This window comes from Mastigoproctus giganteus, chromosome 7 (genome assembly GCF_048544385.1).
Source record: "Mastigoproctus giganteus isolate SK-2022 chromosome 7, ASM4854438v1, whole genome shotgun sequence".
In the NCBI taxonomy this organism is placed as follows: domain Eukaryota; kingdom Metazoa; phylum Arthropoda; class Arachnida; order Uropygi; family Thelyphonidae; genus Mastigoproctus; species Mastigoproctus giganteus.
The window spans coordinates 68,910,370-68,927,751 of record NC_143581.1 but is presented as its reverse complement, the minus strand read 5'-3'; the positions used below and the strand labels follow the sequence as shown (position 1 = coordinate 68,927,751).

The 17,382-nt window shown below is 38.2% G+C and overlaps 1 protein-coding gene across 1 annotated transcript in view; it reads right to left on the bottom strand.

Moving 5' to 3' along the window:
• Positions 1–17,382, bottom strand: part of LOC150082984 (uncharacterized) — a 201,443-nt gene that overhangs the window by 163,302 nt on the left and 20,759 nt on the right. Inside the window, exon 3 of the mRNA XM_090377713.1 lies at positions 9,141–9,258. Coding sequence (XP_090233839.1) covers positions 9,141–9,258 — 118 coding nt within the window. The remainder of the gene's footprint in view (positions 1–9,140; positions 9,259–17,382) is intronic.

The following is a 17,382-nucleotide window of genomic DNA, read 5'->3' as shown; positions in this document are numbered from 1 at the left end:
ATAATTTCCGCGAACATAATTGCAAATTTCCCCAGTTGGTGTACTGACCTGCTGCTACTGTTTTGGTGGCGTTGGTTGCAGCATCAGCTGTCGGCACGAACTTGTAAACACTGGCAAGATATTCATACTTGTTTTTGTGCATTTATTATTATAACCTGCTCTCATTTAATCCCAGCCATAGTTCCAATGCATACAGGAAGTGCTTCTCGTGGTGTAAAGCGCAAACACTGTACATTGTCCGTAACAGATAAAGTTGAACTTCTGAACAGCGGTGTGTCTGTGAGAAGTTTCTCTGCTTAGTTGTAAATTCCAGCAATTTCTCTCAGTTCCTCTTATTTTAGTAATTTTCTTTTAGCCATTCCTACAAACTTTAAAAACACAACACAATATGATGGATAATACAGTGCGCTAACGAAGTTGTTTTCACAAACAATACTGACAAACTTATTGCGACGTTTGAGAGTTTATTTTATCGCAATTAGTTTTATTGCAGCACTCGCCGCGCATGCAATAAACTAATCACAAACGACCTTCATATATATGCCATAATAGCGTCACACATATGTGGCTGAGTCAGCCACATATGTGTATTGGACCAAGTCAACCACATATATATGACACACACACACACAACTTTTTTTTGATATTTTAAACGAAAAAATGACAACACTGACATTACAATATTTATTTCAGAATTACTAATCAAAATTATTTGCGAAATATTTTTTCGCTCCTGGGGAATTTTTTTCTTAAACTAGCTTGGCAGTCAACGTGTTAATTTAAGGTAGGATGAGGTGTTAGCGTGTACTGAAAGGAGTGAAGATGGAGTTGGGTTTCTGGTCCATAAAGATTTTAAAAACAACATTTTGGAAATCAAAAGCACATCACCAAGAGTGTCAGGACTAATACTCAAGATTTCTAAGAGAGACAAGCTAAAGGTTATAATGATTTATGCACCAACATCGAACCATGATGATGAAGAGGTTGAAGAAATGTACACCGAAACTGAGAGTCTTCTAGATGAGCAGAAAACCTACTACACTATTATTATAGGGGACTTAAATGCTAAGGTTGGAAAAACACAAAACAGCGCAGAAAGAGCAACTATAGGAAATTTTGGAATTGGTGAAAGAAATGAAAGAAGTGAAAGACTTGTGGAATTTGCAGAATCTCAAGGACTGTTAAGTAATGAACACTTTTTTCAAGAAAAGGGTGAACAGAAAGTGGACATGGAAGAGTCCAAATGGATTAACAACTAATGAAATCGACTTCATCCTCACTAACAGAAGATATATTGTGAATGATGTTACCGTCCTGAATAAGGTAAATGTTGGAAGTGATCCCAGAATGATAAGATGTACACTTGATATAAATGTAGGAAAGGAAAGGAAAGGAAAAAACTGACTCGAGTAAATAATACAAAGGTCTTTGAGATAACAGAAGAGGAGAAAAAGCAGTATGTACTGGAACTTAAGAACAAGTTTGAGCTTCTGCAGACTGCTCAGGACCAAGATATCGACGACAAATATTACAAACTTTCTGAAAGTGATAAAACAGCAAGAAACCTATAGGAAAAAAGAAATCCAAAGAAGAAAAAATTCAAAGGAGAAAAAGAAAAAAAGTTCATCATGACAATGATGAACCGAAGACGACAAATGAAGAGGAAGAAAAACACTGACAGGGAGAAAATTGAGTATACTGAGTTATGCAAAGCCATTAGAAAGAGACTCAGAGAGGACATAAGATTTAACACAAGAAAAGTAGAACAAGCATTAAGGGAAAACAAAGGATTTAAATCAACAGCCATGAGCAGTAATACAGAAAGCCAAATGATACTGAAACTGAAGAATAGCGATGGTGTACTTATAAACAGCAGAGAAGGCATAATTCAAATAGCAGAAGACTACTACAGAGAATTATACAAGGAGCGAGGGAATGATGCCAGCAGTGGGGAAGATGGATTGCAAAGTAGCAACACATACAACATACCCGATATTCTTCCTGATGAGGTAGAACATGCATTGAAGAAAATGAAGAATCAGAAAGCCCCGGGGGAAGATGAAGTTACTGTAGAGTTGTTAAAATTGGGAGGAAGAGACATAACACACAAACTGGCAAGGCTCTTCACAAAGTGCATTCGAAAAGGTGTGATGCCTAAGCAGTGGAATAATGCAATCATAGTTTTGCTGCATAAGAAAGGAGATAAATCATAAATTGGAAATTATAGACCAATTAGCTTGTTATCCCACATCTACAAGTTGTTCACAAGGGTCATTACTAATAGATTAGAAAGAATACTTGATGAGAATCAACAGAAAGAGCAAGCTGTCTTTAGGACAGGATTCTCAACTATGGATCACCTTCATGTAATATCACAGCTAATGGAGAAAGCAAATGAATATAAAACACCATTATGCCTGGCATTTGTGGATTATGAAAAGGCATTTGACTCCATACAACATAAGGCAATGTTTAGGGCACTGGAAAGACAAGGCACAGATACCCCCTATATATTATGATTTTTAAGAAAATATATGAGAGTGCTACCTCCTTTATTAGACTAGACAACGACAGTAGGAAATTTAAAATCGAGAAAGGAGTTCGACAAGGAGACACAATATCTCCGAAGCTGTTTACTGCTGCCCTTGAGGAAACTTTCAGAAGATTAGACTGGTCGCAGAAAGGAGTCAATGTGAACGGAGAGTACCTAAACCATTTACGATTTGCAGATGACATTGTGGTCATAAGCCACGATCCCAAAGAATTGGAGGAAAATCTTAATCAGTTATGCACAGTTAGCAAGGATTTTGGACTAAAGATGAATATGGCTAAAACAAAAGTAATGATGAACAAGTATGCCATGGAAAGGAAAATAATGATTTAAGGAGCAGTAATTGAAAAGTGGAGTCATATACTTATGTGGGATAAGTTATTAGCTGTAATAATGATAAATGGCTAGAAGTCAAAAGAAGAATAAATTTTGGATGGATAGCATTCAGGAAATATAGTCACATACTAAAGAGCAATATCCCAGTTTGTCTGAAACGTAAAATAATGAACCAATGTATACTCCCCACCATGACTTATGGAAGTGAAACTTGGGCACTCACCAAAAGAATGGAAGAGAAGCTAAGAACTACACAGCGAAGAATGGAACGAATTATATTGGGCATCAGACTGTTAGATAAGAAGAGAAACATGTATTAGGCAGCAAACTCAAGTAAAGGACATTCTTATCAAAACTAAAGAACTAAAATGGTCTTGGGCAGGACACATAGCTCGAAGACATGATGACAGATGGACTAAGAAAATAACAGAATGGTATGGACATGGACATGTGGACATGTGTTTTCGTAAAGGGCGGCTCCTAGAACGTGAGTTCAACTCCGCCTCGTATCTCTGTGAAGAACAGTATCACTCACTATAAATTGGCCAGATGTGTGTGTGACGTCGGTTTGTGTGTATTGTGTGTGTGTTCTGTTGTTCTGTTCTGGCCTCTTGGCTATCCAGAAGCATCAGTCACCTGGACAGATGATTCTGGGTACTCGTCCACACCACGGGAAGGTGGGCCAGTCCCAATGGAGCACGTACTGTCTCGATGCGAGACTCTGAACCACCTGACGTTGCCAAAAGGTGGGCCAGTTTTCTCTGGGGGCCCATTCCAGAGAGGGGAAAAAATAAATAAATAAAATAAAAAATAATAAATAAAAATTAAATAAAAACAAAATATATTTCCCGTGGTGCAAAATAAAAAAAAATAAAATAAAATAATAAACAAATAAATAATTATAATAATTCCCCGTGGTGAAAAAGAAAATATATTAAATATATAAATAAATAAAAAATAATGATAAAAAAATAAAATAAAATAAATAAATAAAATAAGAAAAATAAAATAAAATAAATTCCCTGTGATAAAAAAAAAAAAAAAAGGGAGAGCTGTCTGGCACCAATGATAGTCCACATCCCAAATGTCAGAACAGAGCACGCGTAATAAAAAAAAAAAAAAAAAAATGAAGCTAAGTAAATGAAAAAAAAATAATAATAATAATTAGTAGTAGTAGTGGCACATGATGCAAGAAAGCAAGTGTAGGAGCTTATGCAGCATCAGCCAAAAAAAAAAAAAAAAAAAAAAAAAAAAAATCACACCATTCCCTCCAAATGCCTGTCCAGTTCCTCCTTAAATTTATTTAACCTATCAACTTCCACAACGACAGATGGAAGTTTGTTCCAGCAATTAACCACCCACTGGCTAAAGGCAAATTTCCGCACATCTATTCTGCATCTGTCCTTTCTTAATTTGAACTTATGTCCCCGTAGGTTCGTAATCTGAACAAGTGGAAGGATCCCATCAGAATTCAGCTTGCTCAACCCATTCAAGGCCTTATAGACCTCAATCAGATCACCGTGCAGGTGCCTAGTCTCCAGCCACTGCAATTTGCAGAACTTAAGCCTCTCTTGGTAAGAGAATCCCTTCATTCCCCTCACCAATCGTGTTGCTCTTCTCTGTACACGCTCAAGCAAATCTACATCCTTCCTAAAAATGAGGCCTCCAGACCTGTACGCAGTACTCAAGGCATGGCCTGACCATTGCCTTATACAGAGGGACAATCACCTCCTTTTCCCTGCTAGCAAAATTCCTATATATCATTGACAAAACCCCATGACCCGCCCTAGCAGCCTGTCTGCACTACTAAGAAAACTTCATATCTGACTGCACAATTACTCCCAGGTCTTTTTCATTTTCTACCACCTTAAGTGTAGTACCACACAGTTGGTACGTTTCTCTGGAGTTACTTCTACCCATATGCAGTACTTTGCATTTGTCAAGGTTGAACTTCAGTTGCCACTTCTTAGCCCATCTGCCCAAATTATCTAGATCCTGTTGCAGTAGCACACTGCCATTACTGTCATTAACAACCCTGCCAACCTTTGTGTCATCTGCAAACTTCGACATTAAGCCTGATATACCTTCATCAATATCATTGATAAATACACAAAACAACAGTGGACCCAACACCGAACCCTGTGGGACTCCACTAATAACATTAGTCCACGAAGAGCAGCACCCATTGATTACCACCCTCTGTCTTCTCCCACTTAACCATCCTTTTATCCATTGTAGCAACTTACCCTTAATACCATTCTGCTCCAATTTGTACAGTAGTCTTCCATGCGCAACAGTGTCAAAAGCTTTCCTGAAATCCAAGTATATGATATCAAAATTATTTTTTGCATCCAGTTCCTTTGTGACCACATCATAATAACCAATCAAATTTGTCAGACAAGACTTTCCCTTAACAAACCCATGCTGTGTTTGAATTATTGCTGCAGTCTTGTCTAGATGATCCTGCAATGCATCTTTAACCAGTGACTCCATTATTTTACCCGGAACAGAAGTTAAACCAACTGGTCTGCAATTACTCGTGTCACCCTTCGATCCACCTTTGTGAATTGGGGACACATTTGCACATCTTCAGTCCGTGGGAACCTCCCCTGAGTCCAAGGATGCTCTCATAATTATGGCTAAGGGTTTGCTTAGTTGCTTTGCCGCCTCCTTTAAAATAATTGGATAGATCCCATCCACCCCAGGTGCCTTTCTTATGTTTAACTTCAACAATTTCTCCTCCACTTTGCTCTCAGTTATTACAAAATCATTAAGCACACTGCTACAATTTGATAACCTTCTTCCATTTTCAAACTGTAATAATTCCTCACGTGTGAATGTAGATGCAAAATACTCATTCAGTTTGTTTGCTATCTGAGCAGGATCATCAACAGTCGAACCATCGATGTCAAGTGGACCAATCATATTCATCCCCTTCCTTTTAGAGTTTATATAAGTAAAGAAATCCTTGCTGTTTTTCTTAGCATCTTTTGCCAAAGATTTCTCGTAATCCGCCTTCGCCTGCCGAACCTCCTTTGTGACCTGATTACAGACTAGCTTATATCTGCCACAGGCTTCTGCGTCACCTGATAATTTATATGCATCCCATGCATTTTTCTTCTCTGTCACGAGTCTCATTAGTTCATTTGATAACCATTCAGGCCTAAACCTTGAACGATATTTCTTAATCGGTATATAAAGTCTAGTAGCTTCCACGATTAATTCCTTGAATGCTTCCCACTTAGAATTTACTGTTTGTAACATCGTCAGTTGATCCCACTGTACAGAATTTAAAAACTGTCTGAGACCACTGTACTCCCCTTTACGGAAGCAAAAACCCTTTCCTTTACCCCTGACGGTAGTTACCTCTTTGAGTAAATCCCACTTCAGCACACTGTGATCACTGCCACCTAGTGGTTTCTTTATCTGCAAATTCTTAATACACAAATGATCACTGCTGATAACCAGATCAAGAGTGTTACTTTCTCTGGTTGCCTCTCGAACATGCTGCTGCAGAAAACAATCATCCAATAAATCCACAAAAGTCTGACTAGTGTGTGAGTGACCAACCCACAAGTTCCAGTCAATATCTGGGAAGTTAAAATCCCCCATTATAAGACATTCTAATTTACTGGCCCACTCTATTTCTCTGTAGAATTGTTCATTGTACTCATTCAAGTCATTACAGACTTGAATGAGTACAATGATATCCAAGAGGAGCTAGAAGAAAACCTGGAAGACAAAGGCGGAGATGGATAGATGAAATTCATGAGTTTATGGGTATTAAATGGATGGCCAGTGCTCAAAACAGAAGGAACTGGAAAGTTGCTGGAGAGTCCTTCATCCTGCAGTGGATTGAAAATGGCTGATGATTATGAGGTGTTAGCTGTTGGGTAAACTGTATGTGCTAATATAACCATCGGTGATCCGGCAAACTCACTAATCCGGCACCCCGCAAGTGTCCCAACGTTGCCGGATTAGTGATGGTCGACCTGTACATACTCAATTTTGTTTTTGCTTTTCCATCAAGTGATAGCCATGTCCAACACTTATTTATTCTCTTCTTGTAGTAAGTGTTCATTACCGAGAGATTCTGTCCTAATGCAAACTGTACCATTCTCTCTCCCCTAGCATTACTTGTTCCATAGCCATATGGTCCTAAAATATCTTCTTCCCCTGCTGATCTCTGGCCCAATTTTGCATTGAAGTCTCCCATGACAACAGTCCAGATTGTTCCAAAGTTGCTTATAGCTGAATTTAGTTGGTCACAGAATTTCTCTCTATTTCATCATCTTCATGGCTGTGTGTTAGTGTGTAAATCTGAATAAAAGTTAGGTATGGCATTTTTGTTAAAAGGGAGTTTTAAAACAGCTGTGTGGTCTGAGACACCACTAAATTCGTTGATGTAGTTCTTCCATCTCCTATGTACTAGAAAGCCAATGCCATTTTAACCTGGAATGTTGTTCTTGCAATACAGTATGTTTCCACTTTATCTCTCTCTACAGTTGATTCTGTTTTTCTTTTGACTTCTGCTATTCTGATGACATCCCAACATATGTGGAGTAGAGCATTTAAGTTCTGCTATTCTTGATTCAGTTCTTAATGTCCTTGTATTTAATGTGACAATTTATAATCTTAGTTTACTCTTATGTAAAAGCTGCAAGCTGGGTTTTGGTCCAGAAGTTGAGAACATGCCTCCATTTCTGGTTTGAGCGTAGTCTGTCATTTATCCGTGACCTTTGTTTAATATTCAGTAATGTGTCCATTTTGGCCTTGACCACTACTGCCCTTTTTCTTTCGCTTCATGTTTGGGAAGTCCAGCATAATCCCCTCACTGTGTTTCTAAGGGATGCATTTTATATCTTTCTGCCAGTTACCAAAAGAATTGGCCACCTCTAACATAGGGGTCAGATGCTGTTTCCAGCTGCCCATTCTGGTCAGACGTTGGTTGGAGTACTTCTTAGTCTGGTCCCTACCCTATGACCTATCCGGCTTAGAAGGTCCTGCCGGTAGCTAAGCTACTGCCAGCACAGCTCTCAGGATCACAGGGGCACACAAGCTCCACCACCAGTGATAAGGTCCTGTACTCCCTAGGTGGAGTTCTATAGGTATATTCAAAAAGAGACACTTAAGCTTTTGATAAGTTGGTTATAAGCAGTATGTGATTCATATAATTAAGCTGAAAACAGCCAAAAAGAGAAAATGCAAAATTCACAATACTGTCCCTAACATTTTTCCCCCCAGTGCAGCAAAAGCCATACAACTTCCTTACACCACACTACTCATATTAATACTAAATTGAGTTTCATGTTAATTCTATGGCTGCTAGAGCAGGATCTTTTCAAGTATGGCTACTGTCAGCAGATCATCATTAAACTAAACAAGTAAAGCCTAAACATGTTCCATCAGCTAAGCTGCAATCACTAGACCCGAACTTCCAGAAACACCATCTGCATTTTCTTACATCTAGAGCTTCAGAGCTGAAATTACTCTGTTCCCTTTCTTAAATTCACAAGACATTTAAGTATATTGTTATCACCAATATCTATACAAGTTGGCACAGAAACATTCCACCTGATATGCAAAGATACATGTATAAATAAGACATATTTGGCTGTGTGAAAATACAGTTGGTCCAAAAATCTCCTTTAAAAAATTAAAACATTGTACAAACAAAGTATAAGGTAAAAACCTGAAACACTTCCAGGTAATTTCACCAGGTTTTCCAGGTTTTTATTCATCGACTAAAAAATATGCATGCTGTAATAAATATAATAAATAGCAGCATAATCTCAAAACTGTAATCATGAAACTTACCAACAAGATTCTAATCTCTTGGATGTTTGTTGGTAAGTTCTTAAGTAATTAAGCAGATAAGAATATGTCATCAATCGACAACTCCTGTATGAGTCATAACTTGTATGGTTTCATCCTAAGACAGCAACGTAACATATTATACACTGTTCAACATGATATGTTAAGCTCACAACTGGCACGGCATATGGATTTCCCTGGGCTTCGCAAGTGGTTTCAGGTTTATATCATGTATACCCTATTCGTACAACTTTTTTTAGGCTTGTAAAAGGGATTTATGGACACCTTATATTACAGTTTTTATGGGGTAGTCTGATAAAAGGTATTTCATTAGTTATTAAATTTTTTTCATTTGATTTCATTAAAGAATTTCATTAGTTATTAAGCATTTATAATATACTTGTTAAGCTACAGAATTATTAATATGAAAAATACATACCTAGAAATTCAAAATTTCTACGTCGAGCCATGATGGTCGCTTTTAAAAGTAAATGGCATGTAGACCTTGTCAAAAGACCGCTTCCAATAATCAGTAATAGACTCAATAAAATTCCACACTAAAGCAAAAGACAAAAAAAAAAAAAAAAAAAATTTACAAGAAATGCAGTGGAGTGCAACCACAATATAAACATGGATATGGAAATTTGGGAAAAGCACGTGGGAGGGGAGAGGCAATTTGAATGCCTGCATTATAAGCAAAGTGCATTATATCCGAAAAAAAAAATTGATCCAGATTTTTCCCAATTTTTTTTTTAATACAAAGACATTGGCTAAAAGGCAATTTATTAAGCAAGCACTTTTATATAAGCAAATTTCATAATGCAATTTTTTCTCTTAATTTTACTACTTTTCTGCAGCGGACAAAATGGGTTAAACCTTTTTAATGGCAAATGAAACATTACAGGCAACTCTCGGTTTATGAACGAGTTCCATTCCAAGACATTATTCATTATACGTTTTGCTCGTTATGTGTATCTTGCATGCCTGAGCTTTTACAATACATATAAGTTAGCAGCCATTTTAAAGCAGTAAAACCATGTACTAAATATCAAATGGCCTACACAATATGTTTTATTATAATGTATGTATGCATTATGGTTTATCGTCGTATACAATACATAACGTAAAATAAAATACGAAAAGAATAAAAAACAAGTACTATATTTGTTAATTTTAATTAAAAACAAACAGTTACAAAATATAAACAAAGAAAATGAGTACTAACATAATATATGTACTGTACATACATATGTCACTCAACTTTTACTCGTCAATATCTTCATCAGAGTTCAATATTTTCCACATAAGTATCACTAGGTGAAATTAGGTATTGGTATGATTGTTTTTGAACACAAGGGCAACTGGGGCCAAAATGTGCCTATTCTTATATTATAATTTTGTTTATTTAATCAGTCCGATTTTTGCATCATAGGAATTCATATATTCGTATTTGCTTGAGAAAGCTAAATAGCTCATTTAGATTCACATTATTTCCAATAATATGGACAAGTGATATAGGTTCTTGTAATCTTGACAGTGAATGGAAAGCACTTTTTCTGATATGAGCATAATGCATACAATCTAGGAGTATATGTTTCACAGCAAGTGGCAATGAACAGTGCATGCGTAGCGGTGGGTCATCCCCCAAGCAAGTACATATGGGTTGGGTATGTATGCCCTATGCATAATCTTGCTAGTACAACCTCTTCCTGTCTGTTTTGCCTGTAGCTAGACGTGAAATGAGGTAGATGGACGGGCATCTGATAATGAAGAAACAGCTGGAATTTCCACTTTTTAAAAATGTTTTTATAGGAGATTGCACAGTTTTCTTTTTTTTTTTCTTCAAACATCTCACTGCAGCAGGCTAGACCACCTCTTTTCACTTTTGCAATTCTTTGTATACTTGCATAGTCTTCTTCAAAGATTGCCAACCCATTAGAAATTGATTTAAAAGCTGCAGCCATTTTCTGCCTTGTAAATGTTCTGGGAAGTTGTGGAATATCATGTTCTTCTATTACTTCAGAATTTAGATGTCTCTATTTCAATATTTTCATCGGTTGTTAATTCCTCAAAATGTGAGTCCAAAGTGCTCTCTCACATCAATGTCGAGGTCCATTTTATTGCCCAGTTCAAAATATTATTAAACAATAATTCTTTATGTTTAAAAAGTAAAATTTCAAACTATCAATTTCTTATAATCCCATGCCTTCAAATGAGACACGGTTATAGGGAATGCAATTTACGCCTTTCTGCAGCAACAGAAAATAAGAAACAAAGCAACACAGTCTAACAGCCACCACAGCTGAGTAGTCAAATGTAAGGGTACAAAAAAAACTCCGAACAGGTACTACTGAAGTACCTTAAGTTATGTAATTAAGGTATTCCTCAAAATCATGATGTAAAGCAAAAACCAACAGCCCAGAAATCATTTTCCATAGAAAAGTGTCTTACAGATTGGTTAAATTTTGGATCAGACTAAGGGACTTCCCCCTCGTCCACTAAAAAAGGACTACTTTGTGTTATTAAGAACAAGTTTCTGCTGACTATAATTTCTCCATAATTACATTGCAGAATTGCAGCAGTAGTAGCAATAGCAAATGATGCAGGAAAGCAAAAAAAGGGGGGGGGGACTCTACACAGTTCACCCGTCCATATCCTCCAAGAATGTCTCTTCCTTCATTTTATTCAGCCCATCCACTTCCACAACAACCACAGGGAGCCTCTTCCAACAATCAACCACCTGCTGACTGTAGGCAAACTTCCACACATCTATCCTGCAAACCTCCAACTTGAATTTATGGCCCCCTCATGTGTGTAGTCTCAGCAAGTGGAAGAATGCCATTAACATTCAGATTACTTACTCCAAGGATTTAAACACCTCATTCAGATCTCCCTATAGGTGCCCAGTTGTGAAATGCTGCATTTACAGAACTGAAGCCTTTCTAGATAAGAGTACCCTTTGGTTCCCTTAAGCAGTCTAGTTGCTCTTCTCTGCACCCATTCCAACAGTTCTACATACTTCCTAAAGCGAGGCCTGCAGACCTGTATATAGTATTCAAGATGTGGTCTGACCATTGCCATAAAGGGATAATCAACTCATCTGTTCTGGCAAAGTTTCTGTAAATCATTAACATAACCCCATGAGCTGTCCTGGCTGCATGTCTACACTGTTCAGAGAATTTCCAGTCTGACTGTACAATTACCCCCAGGTCTTTTTCATTCTCCACTATCCTGAGTGTAGTACCACATAGTTGATAAGTTACTCTGTTACCCATATGCAGTACCTTGCATTTGTTAATGTTAAACTTCAACTGCCATTTTTTAGCCCATTGACCCAATTTTTCTAGATCTTGTTCCAGTAGCTCACCCTGATGATTGTCATTAATCACCCCAAACTTTGTATCATCTCCAAACATAGACATTAAGCCTGATATACCTTCATAAATATTGAAAACAATGGGCCCAACAGTGAACCCTGGGGAACTCTACTAATAACATTAGTCCACGAAGAGCAGTGCCCATTCATAACCACCCGGTCTTCTTCCAATTAACCGTCCCTTTATCCATAGCAGTAACCTGTCATTAATGCAACATCATTCTATGTAATAGCAACAGCATCAAAAACCTTCCTGAAATCCAAATATAGGATGTCAAAATTATTTTATGCATTCAGTTTCTTGGTCACTACATCATAGTAACTATCAGATTGGTTAGAAAAGACTGCCCTTTAACAAATCTATGCCACAATTTCAGTATAATTACATGCCTGTCCAGAGTCCTGCATTACTTCTTTAACCAGTGATTTCATTATTTTCCCTGGAACAGATGTTAAGCTAACAGGTCTGTAATTACTCATGTCACCTTTTGATTCCCCTTTATGAATTGGGAATACATTTGCAGATCTGCAGTCAATAGGAACCTCCCCTGAATCTAAGGATGCTCTCACAATTATGTCTAAAGATTTACATAACTTCTTTGCTGCCTATCTTACAATAACTGAATAGATTCCATTCACACCAGGTGCCTTTTCTGTGTCTATCTTCCTCAATATCTCCTCCACTTTCTTTTCAGTTATCACAAAGTCATTTAGCTCTTCATTAGAGTTTGACAAACTTCTAGCATCCTCTTCCCTAAAGAATTGCTCATGTGTTAATGTATATGCAAAATACATATTCAATTTGTCAGGCAACCTGAGCAGGATCATCAACAATTAACCCACTCATATCAAGTGGCCCAGTGTGCTTTAACCCCTTCCTTTTACTGTTAATATAAGCATAGAAGTCTTTACATTCTTTGCCAGAAACTTCTCATAATCTGTCTTCAGTAAAGACAGATGCAAAGTACTTGTTCAACAAATGTGCAATATCGGCTGGGCTGTCTAAGACTTTCTCACATCCAGTGCACAAGGATCCAATCTGGTTTGCTTTTTTCTTCCTTAAAAAAGCATGCACACACGCACGCACGCACACACACACCTGTTAGAGTAATCTTTCATGCCTTAGCAGAGGCATATGATGCAAGAAAGCAAGCTTATGCAGCATCACCAAAAAAAAAAAAAAAAACCTTGCATATCACCCCTCCATTCTTTCCAAATGCTTGTCCAGCTCAGCCTTAAATATATCTAGGCTATCAATCTCCGCAACAAAAGATGGAAGTCTGTTCCACCAATCAACTACCCGCTGGCTAAAAGGTAAATTTCTGATTTTACAACTGTCTTTCCTCGATTTGAATCTGTGTCCCATCAGGTTCTTAATCTGAGCAAGAGGAAGAGTCCCATGAGCATTCAGCTTGCTCAACCCATTCAAGGCCTTATACACCTCAATCAGATCACCTTGCAGGTGCCTACTCTCCAGGTGCTGCAATTTGCAGAACTTAAGCCTTTCTTGGTAAGAGCACCTCTTAGTTCCCCTCACCAATCTTGTTGCCCTTCTTGGTACTCATTCTAGCAACTCTACATTCTTCCTAAAATGAAGGCTCCACACATGTACACAGTACTCTAGATGTGGCTTAACCACTGACTTGTATAACGGAATAATCACCTCCTTGTCCCTGCTAGCAAAATTCCTATATATCATTGACAACACTCCATGACCTGCCCTGCAGCCAGTCTACACTGCTCAGTGAACTTCATAATTGACTGCACAATTACCCCCAGGTTTTTTTCACTTCCCACTTCCCTGAGTGTAGTACCACCCAGTTGGTATGTTTCTCTTTGGTTATTGCTACCCATATGCGGTACTTTGTTTTGTCAATGTTAAACTTCAGTTGCCACTTCTCAGCCTATTTGCCCGAATTCTAGATCCAATTGGAGCAGCACACTATCTTTACTGTCGTTAACAACCCTGCCAACCTTTGTATCATCTGAAAACTTGGACATTAAACCTGATATACCCTCTTCAATATCATTGATAAATATACAAAACAACAATGGGCTCAACACCAACCCCTGGGGAACTCCACAAAGAGCAGTATCCATCGATTACCACTCTGTCATCTCCCATTCAACCATCCCTTTATCCATTGTAGCCCCTTAATGCCATACCTCTCCAATTTGTACAGCAGTCTTTCATGTGCAACAGTATCAAAAGCTGTCCTGAAATCCAAGTATATGATATGACCAGGTGCTGTGACCAGGTGTTGCTGCTTCCCACTTGCTAAGAGCCAGGTACCGGCCGACTACATAACAAAAGAACACATCATAACATTTACACACCCAACACACTACATACAAATGGCCGGTCTTGGCGTGAGCCTCAACACAAGGAGTAATAGCGGCTAATGGGGGGGGGAACCCTGGGATCCGCCCCCAACAACACATGAATATCCCGACCTTTCCGTATCCTCTGTATTTGGTGGTGACGGGCTCGAACCTCGGTCTAATCAAGAAGCGTGTGCTATGCACTGCTGCTCCTTCCCACCTGGCTATGGAGGCGCCGTAGTAGTAGGCAAAAGTAAAGCTGATGTACAGGGTGATTCTAAATTATTGTCGGGGCTTCCGTAGCCTATAATTTTCAAACCAGAAATAACAAAATAAAACTGCTTACAGAATATGAAAGTGTAACTCAAAAGTTTATTTGGCAACACTACTCACCACACTGATGTCTAGGAGATATTGATGGCATTACTTCAAAATGGCGACTGTTCAAGAGAAGGCAATGTACGTACTTTGGTTTTTTGAAACAAAATCCATTATGACAACGCAACATTGTTACAGAACTCAGTATGGAAAAGATCCACCTTCAGATAACGCTACCCAACGTTGGTTAAAGAAATTTCAAGCGACTAGTAGTGTTCTGCAACGAAAAGGAGCAGGAAGCCTAAGCACTTCACAGGAAGATGTTGATCGAATCCACAAAGAATTTTCTCAAAGCCCATAAAAATCAACTAGACAAGCTTCTTTGCAGTTAGGTATACCACAAACAACTGTTTGGAGGGTTGTTCATAACCACCTCTTCATCTCCATGCCTACAAACTGCAGACTGTCCAGGTTTTAAAGCCGAATGATAAACCCCACCATTTCCAATTTGCCCAAGACATTTTGTCAAACGTCGAAGCTGATAAAAATTACCTTCAGAGATGGAGATTTAGTGATGAAGCAATGTTTTGTATCAGGGAGAGTAAATCGTCATAACTGCAGAATATGAGGATCCGAAAGCCCTCACGCCATTCGAGAATTCGAAAGAGATAGTCCAAAGGTCAATGTCTAGTGTGCTTTGTCATGTTTGGAAGTTTTCAGGCCCTTTTTCTTTGCAGAAAAAAACAGTGACAGTGATGACCCATCTGGACATGCTACAGCTGTACCTGTTACCCCAGTTGGAAAATCATCAGCCAAATGTGGTGTTTCAGCGAGATTGTGCACCGCCACATTGGGCTCTTATTGTTCAAGAATTTCTTGACATGCATTTTCCTGGGCACTGGGTTGGGCATGGTGGACCGATTCCATGGCATCCACACTCACCCGATCATACGCCGCTTGATTTCTTCCTGTGGGGATACGTGAAGGACATTGTATACAAGACCCTTATGACCTCCCTCGATGAACTGAAGCTCAGAATTGTTGCTTCGATCGAAACATTTACACCGCAAATGCTGGAGAACACTTGGAGGGAAATTGAATATCGCTGGGCATCTTACGTGCCAAGAAAGGTGTGCATGTTGAAGTTGTTTAGCATTCTGCAGTATTGATTCTATAGGTAATAAAACTTTGAGTTACACTTTAATATTCTGTAAGCAGTTTTATTCTGTTGTTTCCGGTTAGAAAATTATAGGCCATGGAAACCCCGACAATAATTCAGAATCACCCTGTATATTTCACGAAATATACGTTAATTTTTTACCTTATTTCCACTTGATTTTGAATTTAAAAATTTCCTGCTAATTTTGACCTTACTTCCACTTAATTCAAAATTCAATGACTTCACCATTTCCACCACATGCTACATATATTTCATGTCAGACATAGAGGCCTCACTTTTTGCTGTCTTTCCTGTGGTTTCGACGGTTGACCCTTGATGAAAACGTTGAAATCATGGGATCTACGGCATTAAGTACTTCTTATTTTTAATGTACCTTCCAGGTTTTCTGTAGTTTTGCTTTCCAGTTTTGGTAGCACATTCCCATTCTCTGCTTCACTTTCTATCTACCTACCTATATATACAGAGTGCTTCAGCAGGAATAGTAAATATTTTGGGAGGTTATAGTATCGATTATTCTGAGTAAAAAAAAAAAAAAAAAAGTTTGTATACATATGTATCCAATTCTCAATGAATACGGAGATACAGCTGTTTGAAACTGGCGTGCACAAAGCCATTATGAGAGGTATTAAAGAATGATAAATGACTTGTTTATATTTATTGACTTTTTGAACGATACAAAACAAATAATTGACAAATTTTTTATAGTTCACAATAAATGTTCAAAAATCCCACTGCCAACCTCGATGAACTTTGCAACTCTTGTGGTAATATGATGTGTTGTTCTTCTGAGGTAGTCTTAGTGTTCCTTTATGAGGGCAACAGTATCCAAAAAGTCTCTTGTATTCACCTTTTATTTGTATACTGCACTCTTCATCCATCCCCACAAACAAAAATCTTACAGAGTGAGGTCTGGAGACCTTGATGACCAATTAATGGGACCACCGCGGCTGATCCATTGTCAGGGAAAGTTCGAGTTAGATATTGTATCACCAGACAGGTATAATGTGCGGGAGCTCCGTCATGCTGAAAGTACATACCAATTCTTGTAGCCAAGGGAACATCTTTCAATAGTAGTGTAAGTTCGTTTTGCAGAAATTCTAGGTAAATGGGCCCTGTAAGACATTTTTTATAACACAACAGGCCCAATCAACTGATTGCCAATGATACCGCTCCAACCGTTTACAGAGAAGTGATGTTGAATGATTGTTTCTACAGTGGCATGTGGATTTTCGTCTGACCACCTATGAGAATTACAGGTGTTGTTGATATCGTAACGGGTGAAAGTAGCTGAACTGTATTAATGGAATTAATCGGCGATTAGGATTTACCCACCGACAAAATTAGAATCGCTGGGCTTTGCCTCCTAGTTGAAGGTGTTGCATCCACTGCATGTGAAATGAATACAAGCTGTGCTCATGTAATGTTCGCCACACTCTTGTCTGTGGAGGGTTGTTGTTGTTTGGTTTTTAGGAGCATTAGCAACTA